The 27,611-nt window shown below is 36.3% G+C and overlaps 1 protein-coding gene across 9 annotated transcripts in view; it reads left to right on the top strand.

The window, feature by feature from the left end:
• RYR2 (ryanodine receptor 2) overlaps window positions 1-27,611 on the top strand; it is a 422,851-nt gene that overhangs the window by 353,923 nt on the left and 41,317 nt on the right. For 5 of the 9 annotated variants that reach the window (XM_074580034.1, XM_074580036.1, XM_074580032.1 and 2 more), the window contains 8 exons: window positions 2,767-2,870; window positions 3,474-3,525; window positions 3,665-3,718; window positions 5,338-5,361; window positions 17,368-17,467; window positions 18,455-18,534; window positions 20,537-20,613; window positions 21,182-21,255. In XM_074580034.1, the coding sequence (XP_074436135.1) occupies window positions 2,767-2,870; window positions 3,474-3,525; window positions 3,665-3,718; window positions 5,338-5,361; window positions 17,368-17,467; window positions 18,455-18,534; window positions 20,537-20,613; window positions 21,182-21,255 (565 nt within the window). The remainder of the gene's footprint in view (window positions 1-2,766; window positions 2,871-3,473; window positions 3,526-3,664; window positions 3,719-5,337; window positions 5,362-17,367; window positions 17,468-18,454; window positions 18,535-20,536; window positions 20,614-21,181; window positions 21,256-27,611) is intronic. The other 4 variants (XM_074580040.1, XM_074580039.1, XM_074580038.1 and 1 more) reach the window with 1 other exon arrangement.

The following is a 27,611-nucleotide window of genomic DNA, read 5'->3' as shown; positions in this document are numbered from 1 at the left end:
AGTCTTTTTATTGTGAGGAGAGCCTGCTCTCTGCAATAGAAAGAGAGGAAGCTAACTGGAAAATTTCTATTAGAATACAATAATAATTTGCTTTTACTGTTTAAAGCTTATGCTTACAACCAACTACGCAAGTTGCAAACAATTTTGAAAACAAGAATCAAAATAGTAAAAGGAGGATCAGCAGCAGTGAACTCAACACAAGCAGTCTATGGAAGTTCGTTTTGGCCTGCCCACATGCAGAATTCATTTGTTGTGGCATCCGAATTGTATGATCGAGCATAATGAAAAAGCAAGAGACTTCTGCAAATACTTACTTTATATACGACCTTTTAAACGGATATCTTCATGTGTCCCAACACACTGCAAATGTTTTAAATAATGCAGGTTCATTGCCAAAAATAATTACGTTTTAGCAGTTGAGAGCATGAGGAATGTGGAACAGCATAGCTCTCTGCCTGTGTGTGTGTATGTATATGCAGATATATGTGTGCGAAGAAATAACCCATCATGGTCATTTAGTTATCTCTGACATAAAGGGTTGTCTCCTTACCTTCTTTATGAAACCGTATCTTTGCTAAGTTTATGAAGAACTGCTTGCTGGCAGGTAGCTTATGTGAAAAACTGTCTTGGAGAAGACAGAATCAGACTGGATTGTCTGTAATCCTTTAGTAAAGGACCACAGGCATTCCCTTCTAATTCCTCAAGCATACAGATAAGTGTCTGTCCAGTGCTTTCTTAAGGACAGATGTATTACACTTTTCATTCAAAAGAGCAAAACTCCATCTTTCTTTTAAATAAATTTCTATCAAATTCTTGCTGCTTTAGAGCACTCTCCTGGAGGGGTGAGAGTTTGAGGTTCTACTCTTCAGATCTGTGGAGCTGACACAGACTGTTGTGTGGACTTTGGGAAAGATATGATTGTGATGCTGGTGAGGTTCTCTGTCCCTCTTGGAGAAACTGTAGCATGGTGTAGCAAGGAATTTAAGATTTATAGGACTGTCAAGATGGAATCCCAGCATAGGCTGTGGTGGCAGAGCTTGTCTGGAAAGGGACAAAGCAGGAGCCGTGGGTTCTCTAATGTATGCTTTGAAGGGTTGGGGTTGTCTGAAGTTTCTGAACTGTTCACTTATTAGATAGGAAACTGGAACAATCCAGGGCCTGGAAACTATAACCAAGACTTCCAATCCTTTAACTCTCTGTAGTCAGTAAACTACAATGTTGTATGCCATAGGACATTCTTTCTCAGTACTGAGAATCTTGAACTCTGTTTTCTGCTAAGTGAAAATAATTTAAAGGGAGAAATGCAGTAACAACTACCCCCTTCCTGACTTTGCCAGATCCAGGCAATTTATAATTATTATAATTTATAATAATTTATAAGGACAGTGTGTGTAATGGGTGTTTACTAATTAGATGATGTAAAAATTAAATCTTAAATCTTCAACATTTAGAAATGGCAACTAAAACTTGCCTAAAGTATTTTTTTTATCCTCTTATAGTACGTTCAGTTAAAGTTTTTTATTTTACACTTAAATAACTATAGGGCAAATGTCTCAAAACATTAAAAATTAAGAATGCTTATTTCCCAGAAATGTCAGAAAATCATTTGGTTCTAATGTTCATGCTATGCTTTAATAGTGAGCTCTACTTAACTCAGTCATTGGTGAATTTGATCCTCCATTTAATTTGAATTAAATATATAAAAACTAATAATTTGTATTAAACGTTAATGCAACTTCTGCCCTTTTGCTTCATCATTTTTGATAACACTAGAGAGGTATTCTGGTTGATAACATTACCAAGTATAGAATGCTGCCATTTAACTAAAGAGAACGGTCAGAATCCTAAATGAGATTGAAATAAAGAGCAGGGGAAGACCTCAATAATGGTGAGATATAAATAAAGTTACAATTTGCAATGTTCAGATCTTGTTATTGATACTGAAAATATTGTTACATATTGCAAAATGTGAAATGAACCTTAGATGGCTATCACAGACTGGGATGTGAAACAATCATTGTGCATATATGTCAACTGAAGTGAATTCTCAGCTGCAAACAGTCATGTTTGGTACAGCTAAGTGGAAAAGGTAGACTTCATAGGCATATATGAAGTGTAGGATACATAGACATCTATAAGCATTCCCACAGGAATGTATTTGACACTAGCGCACACAATTTTTTGAATGATATGTGATATTTTTTTTATATTATTGATTTGTTGTCTTCTAAAATTCTACATCCTGCCAGCATTACTGATTTTGGTAGATATGGTTCCTTCTGTCCAGAACTATTGGTGAGCTTCAAGTTGGGATTTCTGCACCCTCAAAGCCACTCAGAGTTCCTCAGCGAACATTATACATGGCTTAAGACTTGGAACAGAGGATTTTAATTTTTAGCTGATAAAGCTTGTTAACATAGAGAGGAACAGACAATATAGTAGCAAATAATGGCATCTGGTTACCACTCATTCTGGGTAACATCAGTAAAAGATTGAAGTTATTTTCAGAATCTAAGGAAGAGGGTTAATTTTTATGAGAAGTGGAAATCCAAAGCTTTGCAAATGGTATCATCTTTGTAATTCTTCATGGTCATAAACAAGGTCAGGATTCAAGCTTTTTTCATACTTTGCTTGGAACTTGTTTCCTCTCGTTGTCCAAGTCAGAATTACATATGTGAGTATTTCATGTTTAATAAATTGCACAGAGTAAAACATTTTTCAGTATAGATAATTGAATATACTTTTAAAATCTTTTTTTCCCTAAAGAAACCTGGGGAGGAACCACCGGAAGAAGATGAAAGCCTTAAAAGAGTTGATCCTTTACATCAACTTATTCTGCTATTCAGTCGAACAGCCTTAACTGAAAAATGGTAGGGATGGTGTGAGAGACTGCAGAGTGTGTGCAGATTTTCAGATTCCTGTACTTGAAGTTATACTTGTCACTGTTCAAGTGAGATTGCATAGACTAGGCCAAAATGCGCATATGTAGGTATGGTGAGTTTGAGTTACACTGAAACCTCTTTAGCCTGTAGTGTGTAAAGACATTTTAATGTGACTGATAATGAGATCTAAGGAGTTTTCTACAGACAAACAGATGTCCCTATACACTTTTTCGCAGTTATGGATGCTGTGTTCAGGACTTACTACACCTCTCTCTTCTATGTTCCCTATTGACAGATAAATTCTGAATGTGAAATATAAGTATATTCTAGGTATAATGGAAAAATTAAATACGTTTGCTTCATTGGAAGGTGTTTATGAATTTCTGGGCACTATGTTTGCAGATGGCTTTACTTTTCAGTTTGTATTAGTTATTCAAATCGTCACTTTCCAAAAAGACTTTTGTAATTAATTACGAACATAACAATCCTTTAAAAAGATTTTTTTAAGATGCTTAAAAATATTTTTGAGCTCCAATTCTCTATAATGGCGCGAATCTTCCTCATTTTCCTTTTCCTCTCTCTATTAACCAGCAAATTGGAAGAGGATTTCCTGTATATGGCTTATGCTGATATTATGGCAAAGGTAACTTTTTTGCTATCTTTTGCATCTTTTCTGTTTTGATAAAATTAATGAAGAAGATCAAGAGAAATTACGTGTAAAGTGAACTAAGGCTTAAGACACCTCACTTACCAGTAAATGTTTTCTTTCTACATGGTGTCAGAGCTGCCATGATGAAGATGATGATGATGGTGAAGAAGAAGTGAAGAGTTTTGAAGTAAGATTATACTTCTGTTTTGCTTTTCTTGTCATATTAGACATTATTTCATAGCTTTCAACTGACATTTATGTTTCTTGGTTCATGGCTTACTGCAGCTTATTATGCCAGTGAACTGCATGTCAGAAGCTGGATTGGCAGATATGAGTCACCAGATTCATAGTAGTAAAACAAAAACATCCGTAGTATCACATAATATAAGATTATAGAGAGAATAATTTAGCAGATCTTACATGATTATCTGATTGACTTTAACTTTTTAGTTGTTGAAGAGAAATGTTACGGATAGTAACTTATTTTGGAAGTCTGATAATAACAGGCTGTATCTTGTAAACTATATAATACTGCTTTTTGCAGTTGTCATTTACATTCAGTATCAGTAATTTATACAGTATTTTTATGTTCACATATAGATTGGTACTTCTTAGTAAAAGGTGAGCTTTTATTCATCAATACTGCCAAGCTTTTTCTTATGTTGAGAATAGGAGATCCGTATTTATTGTTGTTTAACGTTGAGTTTTTAGTGTTCATCACTATATAAGGAAACGCACTTACATGAGTTGAATACAAGAGATGAGTCCTTGTCCTGTGTTTGCTCTGGGATCTGTCTCTCTTTTTCTGTTAATAAAAAGGAGTTTACAAGAAATTTATCTGTTCTGAGGGGCACTGAGGGAATTAGCTTGTTATTTTTTTTTAATGTTTTAATATATTTTAGCAGGTTATAATTCTGGCATTTAAAAGTTGTATTATTTTTCAAATCAATTTATTTTTATCTTTAATATATTTACTAAAACACAGAAGCACGAAATACATGCTTTTATTATTTCTTACTTTTTTTTCCAAATATACTGATTGATTTGTTGTAAAATTATCTATGATGTTTTGATTTTTGAGGAATGGTTTGGAGCATACTTACTTTTACTCCCATTGTTTTGTACACATCAGATGTTCTGTATGTTTTCTACATGATGCTGCATGAGATAGCACTGAATTATTTAAGTATGTATTGCCTATTTGGCTGTATACAGAAATCAGAAAGAATACCAATACCAAATTCAGTCACTCAGAAGTTCTAGTCCAGTTGAGTTACAACTAATGTACACAATATACAAATTTATGTTTCTTGGTAAATATCTAAGTATGAATCCAAATTTCAGTGCTTTTTTTTGTTGGTTTTGTTTCGTTTTGGTTTTCCTTGAAATGCAATGTATAATGTATTGTTGATTAAACAAATAATATTTATTTTTATAAGTTTTTGTCAGTTGGCCCATGCATGCTTGTTAGATACCAAAAGTCTTGTGCTTATAAATGTGAAAATTTATAAATAGGAAGTCATTGAGGTGAATGAACAAAATTTATCAGTAAGAGATTTATTAGTGCTCCTTACCTAAGTTATGAGTTCCTTGTTCAGCATTCAGATTTATCTTTTGAGAGAAGATCCTGTTCATTTGTTTCTCATGATTCTTTTTTCTGTAGCTATGAAACTTATGTTCAAATAATGTATTAATCTGTTCAAAAGACAATTTTGTGTATGTATTTGGTCAGTCACCTGCAGAAAAAAAATTTTGGACTTCTTTTTCTTATTGCTATTTCGCTTCTTGTCCTTGCCCTTCCTTAAGGTGACAGGATCACAACGCAGCAAGGTAAAACAAAAAAATATGTGTGTATTTGTCTGGGTCTAATTTTGTGACTTTTAGGCCCAACATCTTGGATAAGTTCAACTAAAGGGTCTTGAAAATGTTTTTAACATTTCAGTTTCAGCATGACATCTCTACCAAACCCTTCTTTTGCACAAACTCTTTCTAAAAACTCCAAGAATTATGTATACAAAATATGTCATATAAAGTTACGTTGCCATTTTGGGGAAAACAGAGTGTCACTTGCCTTGTTCATATTGTTTTGCTGTTCTTGCCTTTTGTGCATCAGTTGTCTTCTTTCTGGTTATAACTTAATTTGAATGATTAAAATCACTTATTTGGCTCTTAAGGGAAAGCAGTTGGACATTTTTTCTGTATCTTAGCAGACGTGCATTTCTGATACAGTAGTATAATTCTGTTTCCAACGTTTGTCACAGGGAGAGCATCAATTATATTACAGTTTATCTATTATTCAGATCCTTTGGAACAGACTGGGTCCTTAGCCTTCATTGTGATAGTATTTGATAGAAACTCCATAGCTACTCCGTACTCAAAGTGATTCCTAGTTGTTCCATGTTTTTCTCTAAAAGCATAGAGCCAATAGCTCTGAAATTTCACAATGTTACTTTTTTTAATTGACTCAATTTCTTACACAATCTTTTGTGTCTCATTATGCAAGTCTCACCATTTGTTTCTAAAAGGTGGCCCGTGGCTTAAGCACCTGCCTACTTGTCTACTTCATGCAAGTAGAAGCCTCAGTTCCCATTGTTGACTCAGGCTGCTTGCTGATAGCCCTGTGGCTAATGCCAGCTAGACTTGAGATTGGGAATGCACAGATTTAGCTGGTGGGCAGACTTCAGTCCGTAGCTTCAAAGTTCATGGCCTATGGCAATATGGGGAACAATTATAACGTTCTCCATTGAAAAGAGCAAGATGGTTTTAGTGTTTTGATTGCTAGCACTTCTGTTAACATTCAATTCATAAAAGAAAAAGGTTCCCATACAGCTGTGTAAAGAGAAGATGTATACCAGGATCAACTTCACTTTTATTCCTTCAAAAGTTTGCATAGGTCTGTTCCATCTTCATACGATAAAAGTATTATCCTGGAAGATGAATGCACTCCCACAGCCTCACAAAAAATTGTTTAAATGGTATTGTAATTGCCACAAAGATGAAGTACATGCTACAAAGCCCCAAAGGAAGTATGTAAGCAATCTAATAGTATAATTTCTTCTTTGTTTCTTCCATTAATTCAGCTATTCAAATACTACATGTCTACCACTGCCTACCTGGTTACCATATACTAAATGTTATACGCTCCATAGAAAATTTTCTGTCTTGATAAGTGAGAAGTGTTTTAAAAGGGAAAAAACCACAGTGAATAATCCTTAATTCCTTCATGCATGACAGGAAACAGTTGTGAAGATATATACCGTGTATACCAGCTGTGCGTATGTCTGCATTTGTGTGTTTCTGTCTGTCAGTCTATCTCCAAGTCCAATGTTGAAGGCAGTTCTTTTATTCCATGGTCTGGATGCATGTGAAAAGACTGACTGTTCAATTTGTATGCGAATAAAACTCTGTTGCTCCTGTAGAACTTTAAAAATGTGTGACGTTCGAAGTCCTGAATCTTTTCAGTCAGAGTGACAGAGACCATTTGGCAATCTTAAAATGTAATAAAGGTGGCAAGTGTATTTTATCGGCAATTTTGATGCCCATATCTCATGCAGCGTAGTCTCATTTTTGTACAAATAATCTGTATTGGGATCACTGTGTGGGCAGTAGGGAGGTCACAATATAAACCTACAATAAAGTTGTCTGTATGTTATTATGTCCCTGTCTGCATTTGCCTGCTAGTATTTGCTTTGAATTATTATGATTATCTTTGCTCCTTGCCCTTTGTCTTTAAGTTAACTTTCTATCATATTGAACAGACGCTCAATTGACTCCCTGTAGAGTTGCTGTCAGTGTCCCCCTTGATTCTATCTGATAGGAATTTCTTTCCAATATAAGTGTCTCACTAGCTGAATGCAAATTCGTTTCTGCATTTGAGTCACTGACTCTACTGGTTTGCTACCTATCAATGTGCTTTAAATGCATGTAGGATGGGAACTCAAAAAAAGGAATCAAAACCTAGCTCATCTTTTTAAAATAATTTGGTTTAAATTGCTTTAAATTTGCTCTTCAGTGCAAGAAAAGGAAAGGGGGAGATAGTTTCCTATGTCAGTTTTCTTCATCCCTGTTACTGGTAGCAACTTTGTTGATAGACTTTTGTATTGACTAGATTTTTGTCAAAATGATACATTGTGCTGTCACTTATCTCAGGCACAGAAGGACTTGCAAGTTTCAATACATACAAATAATGCAAGCTCTTGAGGCTCTAGCCCATCGGACATGGTCACTGTTATCTCTCACTGTCACAAAGCCTGCATAAATGGAGTGACTATATACCATGTATTTACAATAACTATTTTTGTTAAAGAGTGATGGGAATTAAGGTCAGACTCCTAGAATGATTAGAGTTGGAAGGGACCTTAAAGATCATCTAGTTCCAACCCCATGTCCCATGGGCAGGGACACCTCCCACTACACCAGGTTGCTCAAAGCCCCATCCAACCTGACTTTGAACACTTCCAGTGAAGGGGTATCCATAACTTCTCTGGGCAACCTGTTCCAGTGTCTCACCACCCTCATTGTAAAGAACTTCTTCCTAATGTCTAATGTAAATCTCCCCTCTTTCAGTTTAAAACCGTTACCTCTTGTCCTATCGCTACACTCCCTGATGAAGAGTCCCTTTCCACCTTTTCTGTAGGCCCTTTTTAAATACTGGAAGGCTGCTATAAGGTCTCCCCAGAGCCTTCTCTTCTCCAGGCTGAACAATCCCAACTCTCTCAGCCTGTCCTCATAGGAGAGGTGCTCCAGCCCTCTGATCATCTTAGTGGCCCTCCTCTGGACTTACTCCAGCAGGTCCATGTCCTTCTTATATTGGGGCCTCCAGAGCTGGTCACGGTACTCCAGGTGGGATCTCACCAGAGTTGGAGTAAAGGGGCAGAATCATCTCCCTTGAGGTGCTTCTTTTGAAGGCCATGCTTCTTTTGATGCAGTCTAGGGCGCAGTTGGCTTTCTGGGCAGTGAGTGCACATTGCCAGGCCATGTTGAGCTTTGCATCCACCAACACCCCAAAGTCCTTTTCCTAAGGGCTTGTCTCAATCCATTCTCTGCCCAGCCTCTATTTGTGCTTTGGATTGGCCCATCCCATGTTCAAGACTTTGCACTTGGCCTTGTTGAACCTCATGAGATTTGCACAGGCCCACCTCTCAGAGGTCCAGGTCCCTCTGGATGGCATCCCTTCCCTCCAGTGTGTCGACTGCTCCACACAGCTTGGTGTCATCGGCAAACTTGGTGGGGGTACACTCAATCCCAGCATCCATGTCACCAACAAAGATGTTAAATGCTACCAGTCCCAGTACCAACCCCTGAGGAACACCACTCGTCGCTGCTTGCCACTTGGACATCGAGCCATTGACCGCAACTTTTTGAGTGTGGCCATCCAGCCAATTCCTTGATCTATATATCGATTCTTAGGAATTAAATATTCCAATTAGTATGCAAAAATCTGTTCCTCGTTAGTTTTTCCCACCTATAGTGGAATGGATGTAACCTAACGCATGGTTTCACTATCCACAACTACAGGATAAGTTATTTATATATCTACTACAAAAACACAAACCTTTGGTTAAGTAAGATTCGATCAGTTTTTACGTGTTGTCATAAGGAAGGTAGAATTCTTTTTTTAATTTCTTACATGCTGATGGTGTTTATATTGTGCTATTTGTTAATGCCAGGACCTTCTTTCTTTTTCCTCCTTGTGTTCCCCACCACCCTATTTCCATCAGTCACTGTTTTTTAATTCTATGCAAAAATAAAGAGTCTTTAATTCAGTTAAAGAACTCATGGTGTCCTCCACTAGACAGCTGTTCACCACTCATTTACTCCTACTCGTTGCAGTGTTTTGATTCCTCACAATCTAGTTCATGATATAAATAACATAGGATCAGTTCCATTAATACATTCTTTATTATAAGGTCAACTGTTTCTCAGTTTCTTGCCTATCTGGCAAGGCAGTTTTGGGCTGTATGGATAACCTCCCATTGACTACGGGAAATGTGCAGCAGAAGTCTTGTAGAGAATCTTTTCTACAAAGTGAATAATATACCGAGGCTTTTCTTTGGGTTTCAGTTCAGGGGCTTAGTGATAAATGATGACTGAAGACTATTCCTTAAGATCTTTCATTGCATCCTCTGGCTGATTCCCATCTTTTGTGTTTTTATCAGCATCTCTTCCCACTACACTTTTTCTGCTGCTTTTACTAGCGTTAGTGTGGTGGTTTTCAAGAGTACTCACAGACATCCGCCTGCCCTGTCTTTCAACTCAGACAGCAGCTGGCACTCCATGCTTCGCTGCTGTAGCACAACAGAACTGGTTAAAATCTAAGGCAAGGCCTTTGGCAGCCATATAGATGATTCTATAGAATCATAGAATGGTTCGGGTTGGAAGGGACCTTAAAGATCATCTAGTTTCCATCTAGTCTGGGGTAAAGGAGTGATGTGTTTTGAAGAACAAATACATTGCAATGATTAGGTGACCATTCATAGCTTCCGTGTTCTTTGTTCATTTTTAATGCAGTAATTACGTAATAATCTTACCAAACTTATCCCAGTACATAAGATTTTCCACTCCAGTTAACTGATTTAATACCAGCCGTAGTGGAATCTTATAAATGATCCTTTAACCTTTTTTTTTATTATTCCTATAGAGAGTTAGACAGCTATGTCAGCTATTTCAAATACATCAAATTTGTCACACAACTTAAAACAAGAAAGGTTCACACAGTTTGAAAATAATGCGTAGTTTTCTATCTATGTAACATTGGAGAAAAAAATTGGCAACTGAGAATACATGGATTTTTAAGTTATCCAATACAATACTTTTTTCTTTTAGAGACTCAATACTTTGGCAGTTCCTGTCTACTTGATTAAGAATTAATATGTTGAGTGATCTCATCAGCATGGCAAGAATATGGAGGCAGTATGTAGGAAACAAAACTAACTTCCTTGCCAGAGAGGAACATGTAATTGAATGATGACATCAGAACAGATATTGCTACAAGCTGAAACGGAGACTTTTTAACCAAAACAAAATAAAATGTGTAGTAAAGGTTTTTATTTCAGGATATCTTTATTACTGCGAATTTGTAGCTCAGATTTAATGCTATTTTAACACAGAGCAGTATTTTGTTTAGCTTAGTATATTTTTTCAACTTTATATTGTTTGAAACAATATATTTATAATATAACATTAAAGTTTTTAATACAGATTATTCAAAAGCTAGGAAATGTGAAATACAATGTTGATAAACAATCCTTACTTTATGCCCATGTGGACTCTCATGCTGAATATTGATATTGAGTAACACAGGTATGTCATAACCTCTATTGATATGACATGATAAATTGTTTCCTCCCAGTCCTTCATTACTGGGGAGCAGTACACCAGTACTTCTTTTTCTGAATATTAGTGTGAATACAAGAAATAATTTTGATTAATGATTGCTATAATTCTTGTATCTTTTCAGCTGTTATATTATGAAGCATGTAAGAGCTTTTTGCTACCTTGTCTGAAATTTGTTTAAAAGTCATGAATAAGATGTTTTTTTCCCCTTTCAATTCTCATTTTTTCACATACTTTTTAGATCAACGTTACTTCTTTTCCTTTCATCTCACCATATTACAAAATACTTAAGCTAACGCCTAAGAAAGTTGAATGTTTACAGCCAATCAAAACAGCCCTTTTTGCATATGTGTTTTTCCTAGCTACATTTTATTTCTATTCTTATTATTTGTTTAGCACCAGCAGCGATAAAGATGAACACAGGGAATATTTTTAAATTTTATGAATTCATTGAGTTAAGATAGACTAGGTAAAAGTATACTTTTACTTAAAAATATTTAATAAATCTATAAATGTTCTAAAGTCTTGTAAAGAATTCTTATATACAAAATAAATAGCTATAGTTTTGAGGAAATTAAAAAATTGCAAACAGACTGCCACTGATTGCATATATCTAAGAATGTGGTAGTTAATTTATGAACCTATTTATCATTTTTAGTGATGATACTTAGACACCACTTTCAGGCATTTTCAGAAGTATTTACTTGTATCATGGAAGTAACATTAAATCATAGAAGGCTTATAGATGCCTGGCATTGAGACACATCAGTATTAAACTATGTCAGAGAACATAGAACAAGAAGGCACAGCAGATGATGGAGAAATGGCTTTAGAGTGGCCACTCATTTATTATGAAATTCACTTTTGAGATTAATTGTATTTTAATTATTTTATAAGTTAGCAGTGTAGTAGTCTCATAATTTCCTGTTTAACTTATTTTTATATTTTGCTACATAAACTTTAAAGAATTCCTTTTGTTGTATGATAATCTGGATAATGACAGATTTCAATATAGAAAGGATACTTCCAGTGAGGTATATTAATAATGGATAACATATCAGCTAGTTAAAGATAAATTTTCAACTTGAAAAAAATCTATTCAGGATGAGACTTTCATCAGAAGCAGAAATGAAAGTGTAAAAGTGCAGGGATTAAAATATTTTTTAAGTAATATGGAAAGCGTATTTGATAAAATAAACTCCTCTAACACTCTTAAAATCCTGCATATTTAATCTTCAGAAACTATAATGCATTATATTTTCATTTTCTGGATACACTTTTTTAGAGCTGATGAAGTCCAAATTCAGGGACTTAGGAAAAATTCAACTTTATTTATAGATCATCAATGGGCATGTATTGAGCTTCAAAGGTTTAATATATATTACATATATATATAAATATATATATAAAGATTCTGCTTGAGTATTTGGTGTTATATTTTAATACATAGCTTGTACTTATGCATGCGTGACACTGAAATTAACAGATGTTTTGCCAGTGTCTAATATGACTAATAGGATTTCTTATCTGGACTAAACAGAGGTATTGAAAAGTATGAAATACGAAGGCAATTCAAAGGAGAAGCATTCATCTTAGAATAGTTGAGTTGGAAGTACTTTCCTCCCTTTCCATCTTTTTTGTTTATTCTGTTTACTCTTTAACTATTTCATAATTTCATTTTTAAAAAAAAAAAAAACCAATCTGTAGAAGCAGGAAGTAGAAGAAGGAAAAAGTAGAAGCCTGCACCCCATGGCTGCAAGCTCAGTGGTAGCAGCAAACAAACCTCTCCATATGGCTTAGTTCCATGAGAGAATCCAAAAATCATTCTTTGTATGGATTATGCGAAAATAAATAATTTCAGTGACGCACTTGTCTGTTAAAGTTCCTATTTTGTTTTCGCAAGTTTGTTGAATCATAGAATCATAGGGTTGGAAGGGACCTCTGGAGATCATCTAGTCCAACCCCCCTGCCAGAGCAGGGTCACCTAGAGCAGGTTGCACAGGAACGCGTCCAGGTGGGTTTTGAATGTCTCCAGAGACGGAGACTCCACCACCTCTCTGGGCAGCCTGTTCCAGTGCTCTGCCACTCTCAAAGTAAAGAAGTTCCTCCTCATGTTTAGGTGGAACTTCTATGCTCAAGTCTGTGCCCATTACCTCATGTCCTGTCCCGGGGCACCACTGAAAGACCCTGGCCCCATCCTCCTGACACCCACCCTATAAGTATTTATAAGTGTTGATAAGTTCCCCCCTTAGCCATCTTTTTTCCAGACTGAAGAGACCCAAATCCCTCAGCCTTTCTTCATAAGAGGGGTGTTCCAGTCCCCTCATCATCTTGGTAGCCCTTTGCTGCACCCTCTCCAGCAGTTCCCTGTCCCTCTTGAGCCGGGGAGCCCAGAACTGGACACAGTACTCCAGGTGCGGCCTCACCAAGGCAGAGTAGAGGGGAAGGATGACCTCCCTTGACCTGCTGGCCACACTCTTCTTGATGCACCCCAGGATGCCATTGGCCTCTTTGGCCACCAGGGCACATTGCTGGCTCATGGCCACCCTGTTGTCCACCAGGACTGCGGGGTCTCTTTCCACCGAGCTGCTCTCCAGCAGGTCAGCCCCCAACTTGTACTGATGCATGGGGTTATTCCTCCCCAGGTGCAGCACCCTACACTTGCCCTTGTTGAATTTCATAAGGTTCCTCTCTGCCCAGATCTCCAACCTGTCCAGGTCTCTCTGTATGGTGGCACAGCCTTCTGGTGTGTCAGCCACTCCCCCCAGCTTTGTGTCATCAGCAAACTTGCTGAGGGTGCACTCTATCCCCTCATCCAGGTCGTTGATGAATATATTGAAGAGGGCTGGACCCAGTACTGACCCCTGGGGAACACCACTCGTCACTGCCCTCCAACTAGACTCTGTGCCCCTAATCACAACCCTCTGAGCTCTATCTTTCAACCAGTTATCTATCCACCTTACTGTCCATTCATCAAGCCCACTTTTCCTAAGCTTCCCTATGAGGATATTGCGGGAGACGGTGTTGAACGCTTTGCTTAAGTGAAGGTAGACCACATCCACTGCCCTCCCCTCATCTATCCATCCAGTCATGCCATCATAGAAGGCTGTCAGATTAGTCAGACATGATTTCCCCTTGGTGAATCCATGTTGAGTACTCCTGATAGCTTTCTTTTCCTCCACATGCCTTGAGATGATGCCCAGAACGAGCTGTTCCATCATCTTTCCAGGGATGGAGGTGAGGCTGACCGGCCTGTAGTTCCCCGGCTCTTCCTTCTTGCCTTTTTTGAAGACTGGAGTGATGTTGGCTTTCCTCCAGTCCTCAGGCACCTCGTCTGTTCTCTAGGACCTTTCAAAGATGATGGAGAGCAGCCCAGCAATGACTTCCGCCAGCTCTCTCAGCACTCTCGGGTGCATCCCATCAGGGCCCATGGACTTGTGAATATCTAATTGATCCCTCACTCGATCCTCCACAACCCAAGGGAAGTCATTTTCTTTCCCCATTACTTCCCCCAGTGCCTGGGACTCCTGAGGGCTGGGCCGAGCAGTAAAGACTGAAGCAAAGAAGGCATTCAGTAACTCTGCCTTCTCCGCATCCTCCGTCACCATGGCTCCTGTTTCATTCAACAGTGGGCCCAGAACTTCTCTGGTCTTCCTTTTGCTTCCAATATACTTGTAGAAGCCCTTCCTGTTGATCTTGACATCCCTAGCCAGGTTTAATTCCAAGGCGGCCTTGGCTTTCCTCATTTCATCCCTGCACGCTCTGGCAGCGTTCTTGTAATCCTCCCAAGGGGTCAGTCCCTTCTTCCACTTATTGTAGACTTCCTTCTTACACTTGAGCTTTTTCAGAAGCTCCCTGCTCAACCATGCAGGTCTCCCGTGTCCCTTAGCCAGTTTCTTTCTCTACTACATACGCAAGCTAAAACTTCCCCAACGTGTATTTTTGGCATATGGTTGCTTGTAATGATTTTAAAAAAATAATAGAATGAAGTAGAAAATATTAGTGTCTGTTTTCAAAGGCTATGATGAAAAAGTTTCCTCGGTTTGTTAGGTTGCTGGAGAAAGTCTATAATGTGGAAATACATGCAGATACATTTCTAAGTGGTCAGCTTTTTCCCATATAATTCAAAAACACCCAAGATAAAATAGACTTAGTTTCCTTTAAGGTTTCTTTTCTAAATTCTGGTGAATTACTTTAAATGTTTCATTTAGAATGAAGTATTTTTACTATTGTGATGGTTTCGTGAATGACAGAAAATTCAAACCACTGGCTAATTATTTTGGTAGTTTTCTTGACATCAACCGGCAAGCATAAAGTGCAAAAAACTGTGCTGGTAGCACAGATGACAGTGTTAGCAGTAAGCACATCTTAGAGAAATGGGGATACCTTGACCAGCCAGCAGCTGTGTTCATTTAGTATGCTTTCTATGCAATGGGTGGCCCACTTCATATCAGCGCTACCATCAGATACATACATATATATATGTATGTAGTAACATTGCATGGAGAAAGCAACAGTAAAAAAGCATTGTCAGGCTGAAGAAGGAACCATGATCTTTGGGAGTTATAATCAAAGGTCTTTTGGAGGACGTGCTTGTGGTGGGGTTTTTTGTTGTTGTTTTTGGATTTGTTGGTTTGTTTTATTACTTTGTTACTGGTTACCTACACAGCTTGATTCCATGCAAAAATGCCACTGTTCGCACTTCACGCTGTTTGGCAATGCCTGTTTCTACTGTTCTTCTATAGTGCCATTGCAAGAAGGAGGCATACCCATTCTTTTAGTCTGTAGATGATGCAGATGCACCGTCACTATACGCATTCTTATAAACTTATCAAAACAATACTGTATAATGAAAATAGTATAGCTGATGTTAGGCTTGTAAACAAAAGTGAATTATAAATCTTGCAATGGAAGAAAAATGAAAGATTGTTGGGTCTAAAACGAAAAGTAACTAGAAATAGGAAGTAGATTTTTAAAAAAGAAACACTGATCAATTTTCAGTGGCATCCGAAGCAAGGGAAAATATTTTTATTGGAGCTATATTGAACCTGTGATGTCATAATTTTCTGCTGGTTTGTGCGTGTGTTGTATGTGAGTGTGCGTGCGTGTGTGTATGTTTCTGTTTTGTTTTTGTTGAACTCCCAGGAAGAGGTTTAAACATGAAGGCAAAATTTTCAAACCTTAGCATGGCTAAATATGAAGCAAAGCTGCCATATTTTTTTTTTCCTTTTTGTGCCTCCATCTAGATTTGTCACATAATTTAAGGAAAAAAGAAAGATACAATTTAACCACAGGAGAGCTAATAGTGTGAAAAAAAAACCCTGATGAATTTTGTTTCCGCAGCACGATATTATCAAAGATTTAAGAAACAAATTTGCCAGCCTCGGCGAGAACTCTCTGGTAACAGCATAAATGTCTGTGTTGGTTTGCTTTTGAGTTAAAGGTTTCTTTTTCATTCATTTGAACATATTTCTCTTTTTTACCTCTTCCTTTTTAATTTATTATTCATACTCTCTATTTAGCAAGCCTTCATTTTTTAAACCTCTTCCATCTTCCAATGTCTTTTTTCCGTAACTTGGATGGAAAGTTTATGGCAGCAAAGCTGTCATTCTGGCTACTTCTGCTGCAGCTATTCCTGCTTTTAGGTCATACATGTTTTGGGCGTTGTGTTTTTGGACATGATACTAACTGATTGTGTCATGTTCCTTTTGACTAAGCTTTTTACCACGCCATCTGATGGACTCGCTGTCATAGGGCTCTATGCAACTTACATTTTGCAACTTATACTGCTTAGTCATCCTCAATTCTGCAGTAAACTTCAATTAACTTGGTGAAAGTTCAGACTCATCTGGAATTAACTGTGCCTTTATGTTTGCTCTTTATGTTCTTCTTTATGTTTTCAGTAGTACTTTAAATTATAAAGAACAAACTTCACCATTGCTCAAGCAACGCCATGCAGTATTGTTTGTTGCCGCTAGAGAATGCAAAATATAAAAGCACAGTGTATTCTATCAAATATTCTGTTGGTAGGGTGGGCAATCTATATTGTAATATAATGAGATGTTTTGAAAAAAAATCTGAGATGCTTCTGTTACTCTGGTATTCAGCAACAGCTTGCAACTCGAGAGCCACATACTGAGCAGTATGAAGTTATGGTCACGCTATAGAAGATTATTAAGAGTATGAACTGTTGCACAAAAACATGGCACAAAAGTGCAAGTTTGATATATGCAGTATATATATAATGAACATGGGCTTTGAACTAACCTGATGATTTACAATTGAGACTCTTTTCAGATAAACTTCTAAAAGCATATTAAAGAAAAATACCAAGGGGAGAATATTACTTGAACATGTTAAATATCTGTTCAGTAGCATTGTATGTATTAAAATGGTCCATGATGTTGCCATAGAGCCCATATACTAAGAGAAAACTAAAAGCCTTTGGAGAACTGATAGTAACTGCAATCCTCATCTTAACTGACTGGAATTTTTATTCAGGAAAAGGAAATGGAAAAGCAAAAACTTCTGTATCAGCAAGCCAGACTGCATGACCGGGGTGCTGCTGAGATGGTTCTGCAGACAATCAGTGCAAGTAAAGGTAATGTTTTATTGAGTAGATTACATATTAAACCTTATTTTTAATGATTTTTTTAATTCTTATTGGGCAAAACCTGCAGATGTTTGGTGCTAAGGTTTGAATTCAAAGTGCACCCACAGTTTCAAAAACTATTTATAGCTAATCCAGAAAAGTATAATGAATAATTCTCATGAGGTTATTGTGTTGTTTCTATTTTTGTTGTTGTTGTTGTTGCTGACAATAATAATAATAATAATAATAATTTTTCTTGTGATGATTGAGAGGAAGTGTGAAAAAGTTCATAGCTTTAGCAGTATGCAATGGCAAAAAGGCCCCTAAATTCTGGGGTTTGTATAGTTCTAAAGTAGGTGCAGACTTCAGTTGTCTTTTTTTTTTTTTTTCCCTTACTCTCCAAATATCTACTTTATTGGTATACTTTGATAAAACATTTCAGAAGTGTAAATGATGCTTTTTTCCCTGAGCTACCATCTTCGTCTAAGGTCTGATGCTTTCATTGTTTGTTTTGTGATTAGCTTCTAGAGTAGTAATGTTTTAAAAATAATGTTTGCAAATTTACTGTAACTAAATGCTTTGGATAACTTTCGTTTTCTGAAGAAACAGGAAAAAAATATCTAGACTTGCATGCAGAGGGAACTCATTGTTAAACTTAAAAGCTAGCTTAAAATTGTGCACCCAGCCTTAAATCAATAGTTGGATGCTCTAGCAAATGAAACATGATTTATATTCATTGGGCTCAGTTCTTCCTCTCTCATGTCTTGCTTCTTTTGTGTGCTCTGTATACATTACAGTATGTCTGTAGGCACTCAGGAAGATATTAAGTCACACTAGAGATCACTAGAGATCATGAAAGAAAAATAGGTCTGTTTTACAAGAGAAACAAAAAGGCCTCTCCTGATAAATTACCTTTTAAGTTATTGTATGGGTACGTTAATAGAACTTTCCTATTTTTAAATATGATCTAAAATTATATCTTAAAATAACTTTAAGGTGAGATGGGGCCAATGGTTGCAGCCACCCTGAAGCTAGGGATTGCCATTTTAAATGGAGGAAATTCTACCGTTCAACAGGTAAGGTACTAATTTATTTTCACCCATTCTAGTAGTATAGATCTTTGTACCGTGGTCATTATTGTTGTAGTAGTGTATTATGTAATGTGACTATTTGTTGCAGATGCTGTTTATCCTCTGACTCTCGTTCCCAGAAGAAAATAGTGTACAAAAGTATCTAGTTTGCTAGATATGTATGTCTTATTTGTATACATATAATTGATCTACAGAATACAAGGCAGCTGAAAGGGGGAAATTTTATGTTAAATCATTAACTTCTAGGGGAATTCTGTGGGAGGGAAGGATTTCTTGGGAGATTGCCATTGTCCTGTAGCCAGTAGAGCAAAACTGCTGACCCCAGTCTTCACCAAAAAAAGTGGTACACAACTTCAGAAGTCCTTAGCTTACGCCATGAAAAGTCTTGGGGATAAAAGCAGAGAAGTCAAACTTTATTTATTAATCTATAGGAAGATAATGTGGTGAGCAGTGGACAAGTCTGATATGTTAACAGTATTCTGCACTGTTGAACAGAAGCGCAAGGTAGAGAGTATATTCAGTGTTCTGTAATAGTTGAAGATTCCAGAGTCCAGAAGGCTTCATACCTGCTGTTATGAATGGGTATAGAACAGCTTGAAGAATACAGACAACTGGGAATAGTTAAGGTCTCAAGTTAAGCAACCACTTAAGCAGCTGAATGCAGCCAAACAAAATGTTCTTTTCAGGGGCAACCTTTAGCAGGAATTGACCAGAAAGACCACAAATTTTGCAGAAAAGTACCTGCTTGAACAATTGCCACTTCTTTGTGATGTCATGATGTTAGATTACTTAGGAAAATCATGACATTTGTTGTACGTAATTATTTATTCTGAATTAGTAATGCTACAATCTAATTATTTGATAAAGTCTTAATTAATCAGATTGCAGGAAACAGTTATTAGTATGATTACAATAACACTAATGCCACTGGTCTAAATTACGTACTTATAACATGAAAGCATCAGTAATACGGTTAAAATTGCTATTTTTTCAGTTGCCTCATTTTTACCTATTTTCTCTTTTCCTTCTCTTTTCTACCCCACTTCATCTTTCCAATTTTCCTTTAGGTCCTAAGATCAACTCTTCAGTATTCCTTGGGGAGAATGGTATGGGTGGGGGGAGAGGTACAGAAGCGGTTTTGAAAAGTCATCAACACCATCATGTGGAGTTCTTTGCTTTGATTAGTACGGTGTTGTTGATGGGGGTGTTCCTTTTCTGTGATCTCGGGTCTGCTCGGGGTTATGCTGATATATTTTAACACTGTCTGCTTATTCACTTGGAGGTTACTTATCTATTTTTCCTACTATTTTTGTTATTTGCAAAAAGAGTTTTACCTCCTTCACAACATGAATTCTTGTAGCACTCCTGTTAAGACTGATCTTTGAACATTGTGATTTTTGTTCACAACAGGGACATACAGTATCATCCTATATCTTCACTCAACAACACATTGCATTCTAGGATCACAATTCACTCCACTGAATGACCCTTGTTATTGCACTCTATTATCAGATTGGTATTACACATTACAATAAAGCTAAAACAAATTTAAAAAATACTCACATGACTACTAACATACTGTTGCAACTAAAATGATCTAAACCAAACTGAGGTCATGACAAGCCCAGTCTGGTGCTGAAACGGTAGTGTCAATACAAATTTGTGGCCTAGCAGTGGCAATCTTGTATTTATATTAAATAGTAAATTCTGCTGGCTGTGATGACTTTAGTTACTATCTTTATTTTCCATGTTTTGGGAAGGAATATCAAAAATGGATGACCTTTTGTAAAGGCCATGAATGTTAAATCTTTTTATTTTTGATACCTGGATTTTTCTCTGCAAGACTCTTATCTAATTTGTAAATATTAGAGATATTTCAAAACACCAATATCACTAGTAACCTAGAATCCATATAGTATTAAGTAAATTAGATTAACACATAGTTTAAATACTCATTCTTTGCATAAATTATTTGCGTTTATTGCAGAAAATGCTTGACTACCTCAAGGATAAAAAGGATGTGGGATTCTTTCAGAGTCTTGCTGGTCTTATGCAGTCCTGTAGGTAAGTAAATATCTACTTTAAAAATTCATTATTTTGCATTTAGGTTTTATTCCATGGGATTTATAGTTTGGGAAAGATCCTCTACCTGCTTTTAGCAAACGGCACCTGGGCACTGTAATGTGCTAGATTTGGGGTAAAGGACAAGGTGGTGCTCATGGTATGAAAATCTTCATATGGTATGGATTTACCTCAGTAATAGTGTCATAGTTTCATAATGGACCTTGTTGCTTGGGGTGAGCTGAACTATATTATAAAGGTAGTCAATATTATGGCTTCTTCGTAATCCTTAAAATGAGTATATATATCATAAACACAAACGTTTCCTTTTTTGGTCAATCATAAAGAGCTAAGTTCTATTGTCGTATGTGGGGCAAAAGCAGGTTAAGTCTGTAGAGCTGAGTTTCTTCATCTTGTAGCAGACACATACTAAGCCACTGAAATGTATCTTCTTGACACTAGTGTGATTATATACTGAAATGAAATCACAAATCCTTCTCTATCTTTCACAAAATGAAATATTACATATATTTAATTAATCGCAGGACAAATGTAATTTTTCTCATTGCAGTGTTCTTGACCTAAATGCATTTGAACGTCAGAACAAAGCAGAGGGCCTTGGCATGGTGACTGAAGAGGGTTCAGGTACTATCGATTTAACAGAAATGTTCTGCGAACATTTCTCTTTTACATTTTGCAGAAGCGAGCTGAATTTGAAAGAACCCTGTAAATATATATCTAGAGGCTGAAGCTAAAACACGATTCCCAAGAGTGGTTTATGTTTAATTGGCCTACCTAAGCCCATGCTTGTCAATAGTAAATCACTAGCATGTGTTGAGTTTCAGAACAATCTCAGAGGACTCTTACCCATCTTCTGAAGAAGTAAGATGTTACATGTAAAATTGAAAACAGATTCTAGTTACAAAGAGAAGTGTTTAAGCATGTAAAACATTTCAGAAGTCCCTAACCAGTCTCAGCATAAAATGAAATTAAGAGTTCTCACGCAATTTCTTAAACTGTCTTGGCTGGAATGAAAAAGAGACAATTTAGTTAAGCAGTAAGTTAAATATGAGAGGTCGAGGGAACTGTATCTGTTGTTTAGAAAAAAGTCTGCTGGGAAAGCTTTTTCTTTGAAATAAGTATTTTCTGTTTGTCTTCGGGGAAATACTACAAAATTTTTGCTTCACTTTTGACTTTGAACCAATCTGGCTTTCTACCCTCTGTGTTGTCAGTTCACTGTCAATATCTCTCTCCTGTCTGACAGTAAGTTCTACTACTGCCTTACTGTGATTGTCTGGAAACATTAGATTTATTCTCATGTGATTTAATAGAGCTACCAAAGCACATTTTCTCCCCTTATCTTCAGTATTTTTACGGTGCATTTTTATGTTTAAATCCTACAGTGACCTAATCTTTTAACATGTTTTTATCTTAAAAACAAGGTAAAAAAGCTTGACTGCATAATCATTGTTGCATTTGGGGGTTCATAATTCATACCTGCAACACTGCATATCTCATTGACTATTGTGCCTGTAGCTCTTTTGTGTGGCATATTTCTTGAATATTCAACTGCTTGTCTCAAATCAAAATCATGAACTCTTAAATATGACTGAATGTCTTCAAGACCAGTCATATATGCTGCTTCTCTGAAAGTGCTCCCACAGTTTAAATTATAGATCAAATCCTGCTAGACTTATATGAGTAAACAAAATAAAGTAAACCCACGTGGATAAGATTTAGTCACAAGATTCTGGATTGAGCACTGATGCAGCTATCTGGCATATAAGGTTTTGGCTGTTACTTTCACGTTTTACTGAGGATTATTTTGCACAATGTTTTGCTCTTTTGGACAACATTTCTACTACTAAATAATTAAATTTATTATTTATAATGTTGGATTTTGAAATGGACTGTCAAGATACCGGCTCATTTTTCTTTTGACCACTGCCTCTATTTCTAGAAATGTCAGATTTTCATGCAAATATAAATAAAACTTTAAACACTGCATATTTGACTCTACCTATGTTAGAGTATTTTTTTTCTTCCTCATTTGAGGGATTTTTTTTTTTAATTTTCTGTTTATTTGATCTTTCTGGTTTAGTACACAACTAGTTTTGCCAAAACCAATACTAACTATGTTTTGTATTTGCTAAAAACAATTTCTCAACTTTTTTTCTTTTTTCCCTGTTTCCTTTTCTTTGAACTAATTGTCCTGTCCTCCCTTCCTCAGTCATCACTCATGAGCGTGGTAATTATTAAGAACAACTGCCTATTCTTTATTTTTCCTGCTGTTAGCTTTGTGTCAGCACTGTACAGCTCCTGAACACCATTCAATTTTTTTTGTTCCTGTAAGACTGTTAAACTAGTGGGTTCTTTTCTATTAGTATTACAATTGTGTATTCCAAACTTCCTGGGTTTTGTGTCAACTCTCCCCGCTTTGTTCTTCCTCCCTTTCTCAGGATTTGCACAGTAACTGGCACACTAGATGTAAGAGCAGCAAGCTTTTTTAAACTTTTTTTTTCTGTTCTTTTTTTATTTTCTTTCATTTCAGTGAGCCTGGTATTTGTGATGGATGAATGTTAAAGAAACAAACAAAAACCAACCTATACATACACAAAGACTTGTGCTATAGTCCCCCTGTAGTATTTCTGTTGTGTACTGAATGTGGCTTTATCGCTGCATTGATTTGTGCAGGCACAGGAAATCAGTGGTGGATCCAGTGAGGATTTGAGGGTGGTTAGTAAGGAGAGGACTTGCCACTGGCTAGGTTTACCTAATGCGGTCAGGAGTTGATGCAAGAAAGAGGTGGTGCATCAATAATTTAGAGGAATCAATAATGTTTACAGGTGGTTCTTCCTTGGTCTGAAAGCTACTTGATGTGCTAAGGGTCCTATACCTCAAAGGTTCCTTACTTCAAGTAAAGGAAGAGCTTTGTAGGAGCAGTTGCCGTGAAATGTTCCCAACACCATAAGAAATGAGAATTTAAAATACAAAATGTGTATACTATTCAGCAGAAATAATAATCTCAAACACAGCAGATGTCTTTTCATTAGCCAAATGTTGTGAAGGAGGATGATCTGGATTTTCAGTTGTTTTCTCAATGGAAATGATTTTATTTGGCTGATTAACAAAATTCTACACTTCAGATTATGTGTTTTCATTTTCTTTGTTATGAAGCAGCAGCAATGTCAAGATACAATAATCACACTATATCATGGATTTCTTGGCACGAAGGAATAATATTTGCTAACAGCACCTTTTAAATTTATTAATATCCAGCTATTGAAAATTCAAGAAAACAACAAAGTAAAGCCAAGCCAAAAAAGACTGTACTTTTTCTTTTCAGGGTTACGTTATTCTTGATATTATGCTACCTTTAAATAATAATAATAACTTTTTTATATTATGAAGCACACCTTTTTCAATTCATTGAAAAGTAGTTTACATAAGAGCTGTATAGTTACTGTTATTAATACCTGATAGCATTATGAAAGCCCAGCCAGTGTGTCTGTGGGGAAACTCCTGTAGTGAACGAAGTATCCTAGATTTTATGGGATACCTGAGATCTATGTCTGTTTGCAATCTTATGAATAACCATCTGTAAATACTACAAAGGAAGTACCAAAGATGTGGAAATGTTTTCCCCCATTTCCTTTTTTCAGGGGAGATACTTAATCTATGAGTAATCAATTACTCCTCAATCAAAGATCGTTTTCTTGATTCACAAGGAAATGTGATGTAAAATGTGTACCGTTGCCTCTTTCTCATGTCATCAGAATCTGATGCAGAAGCATATTAGTGAGCAATTGTCATTGAGTTTACAACCTGTAAGCCTGAAACTATTCTTGCCGAAGTAAAAGAAAAACTGCTGTTGACGCTTATGGGAATAGAGTCAACTTTTCTTTAAAGGCAGCGCTAAATAGTTTCTGGTCCCATGTCAACATTGGCAATAGATAGAAAGTCCTGTACTGAGACAACATGGATGTGAGACTTATTGCTCTATTCCAACTGTTTCTTTGTGCTGTCCGCATCGTAAGCTCCTTGTCCTGATATTCCTCTGACTGGTACTACCTTCCCTTTCCAAACCCTGGAACCCCCACTGGTAACAACATTGATGGTTCTTTAGCAAATGTGTTTCTTACTTGTTTTTTGTGATGTACTCAATGTTGTTTCTTCTGTATGTATTTTGTTTTGATTGTTCTGTTTCCTTTTCAAAAAAGGGGGATTCAAAACCAAAGACGTGTAGAAATGCTTGTTATCTTGCAATGGTTTTTCACTTTTCATTTAACACTCATACTCTATGCTATTTCACTATGATTCACAAAAATCTTGAAAGTGCAATGTTTTTCTCCTTTGGAGAGACTTTTTTTACTTATCATATGATTTTAAAAGTTTAAGATGTTAAATTTAAACAGATTATTTTACCATTTTTCTTTTTGTCAGGAAAACTCTAATTTTATTTTTAATCCTTTAATATTGTATCATGGCATTATTTTGTTTCTCCATAAGTTCTCAGAAGGCTTATTTTAATAAAATGTAATTTTAGAATGAAATTTGACCTGATAGTAGGTCTTAAAGGACTATCTTTTAAACTGACTGAAAGTGGTACACATGCCATATACTTAATAGCTATAATGAGGGTACACATCAGGACTATTTTCAGCCATTAATAATGTGAAATCAATATATATACTTTCATCCTTCACCAACCTGGTCACACTTAACGTGGATGTTTAAATTCCACGTGATCCACTGTAGTGTACATTGGAGGGGTATTTCCGCCTTTATACCACTGTATTTGAATCAGTGATTGCATTTAAAAGGGAACTTAAGTAGCTTCAGTTCAGAGTAGCTGTTATGCATCGCTCAATGAGGAAACAAGTGCTTTTCTTATTTGAATCAGATTCTTCAGAAGTCAAAGGCATGCAGCACTCACAATCCAAGCCAATATTGTCTGAGTCTTGTGATAAGAATAAATTCACTTGGTTCACCGTGGGAGAGCTTTGCTCTTGCTTAACAGCCATCAAAATGGAGCCCTGTTCCTTTCTAAAAGCTGAAAGTATTTGTTTATTTCCATAATAAGTAGCATCAGACAAATGTTTCTGAGTAGTAATAGAAGGCAAATATTTTTTGTGGAGGATTAAAAAAAAAATAATTATTACACTTGGACACATGCACTTTCAAGGAAAAAAACCCACTTATTTCATTTTTCACTTAATCTTATTTTCATTTCCTACACACGATACCTCTGTTCCCATATATCACAAACACAAGCTACCAGTTTCGTAAAAACTAGTCTTAAAGAATTCATGTGTGTAGCCATATCATTCACATACAGCATGAGCAATGGCAGCATTTTAATGTCTAGGCAAATATATGCCAGAATATACATCATATCTACAGAAATTAAAGAACACGGTTTCACGACAACCTAAGTCATACTACAGGCAGTGTGTATTTTTCCAAGTACTTTATTTCTGCAAGTCTTTGTGTGTAGTGGCATGAATTTGTGTGCACAGCAGCAAAGGTTTTTCTCTTAGATTTTATACAAAGAAATAGATCTACACTTCAGTTCTGTAGTTACCAGTGAGACACTTCTTGAAGTCAGTAAGTAATATCTGAAAATTAAAATTCCTGACAATAACAAATTGGCTTTAGTCAGATTTTGATTGGCTGTAGAAATTGAAAACGAGGATTATTTTAAATCTTAGTGTGGCCAAGCTGTTGGAAACGGGGTTTCTGCTTCATTTTGAAATATGTAAACATATTTCCAAAAGGAATGGGCCTTTCAGCTTATGTGAAATGATATACCTAAACACCTGATTTTGCAGAATTTTGCAATAACTTGTATTCACTTTGTGATTTCTTTATAGTGGAGCTAATTAAAAGACCCTTCCAAACACTTCCAATATTGCAATTGGAATTTATTTTATAAAAATTCCTAAATTCTGGTGGGTGTACCAAAAGCCAGAAGATTACTTCATAAATTAATCTCTGTAATCATTTTAACTTGAGAGTTGTTTTCCTTCTGAAAAATCTCACTTGATAAGAGGGCATGAAAAATAAAGGTGTAAAAATATTAAACTGTAACTTATTCTGTGTTCTTATTCATACAAATGGCTTTGATTCAGCAATATCTTGATGTGGAAGAAATGCATGGTTGGTCCCTTTTTGGGCCTGATTTTTCCAACTGTAATACATCAGCAATTTTCCTTGTGAGTTATTTTTTAAAATCATTGCCATCTCAGCAGTCAAGCTACATGCTACAGGCTCCACCAAATATTTGGCTATCTGTAATGCTTATTTTTGGAAAATATAAATATTCATCTAGATCAACAAAGCATGTGACTCCAAGTGTAACTTTAAGCATGACAGGTGTTCAGTTAAATTAGGAAAAAAAAAAAAAAAAGGCAACTAATCCTGCAGGGTGTTCTATGCTCTGGCCTTTGGCCAGCAACATATGAAAGTATCTTGCAGGGCTGAACCTGCATATAATGTTGAATAATATCCTTCTAAGTCCAGAGGCACCTCTTGATTTTGCCTTCTTGCGTTCTCGGGCATAATTATATGTATACTTTAATCAGCACAGACAGGAAGTCATTTATTTTTCATTGTTTAATTAGCTAAAAGGGTTTTCAGTGTTCTGTGACTGAAGAACTATATATCTGGTATTCATGTCTGGGATTGAGAAAAATGTCATGGAATGTCATTTATAGTATTTGGCTTATTCTTGGAGAAAGAATTGCATATTTTTTGCCATCACCGTAAGTACAGGTCTGGAATTAGGAGGAAGAGCATTTTATCTTTCCCTATGTTCAAGAAAATGTGTTTGCATATACCTTGGTGATATCTGCTCTTAATACAGTGTGTCTTGATGGCAACAGGAAAAAATGAAATTCTGTACCCTTAAAATGCTTTTGCTTCCTAACCCTACCATTGTACTGATGCTTCTCACTTTAAAATTCCCAGGCTGTGGATTGATAATCCATTAGCTTGAATTT

This window comes from Larus michahellis, chromosome 3 (genome assembly GCF_964199755.1).
Source record: "Larus michahellis chromosome 3, bLarMic1.1, whole genome shotgun sequence".
Taxonomy (NCBI): domain Eukaryota; kingdom Metazoa; phylum Chordata; class Aves; order Charadriiformes; family Laridae; genus Larus; species Larus michahellis.
This window is presented reverse-complemented; position numbering and strand designations above follow the sequence as displayed.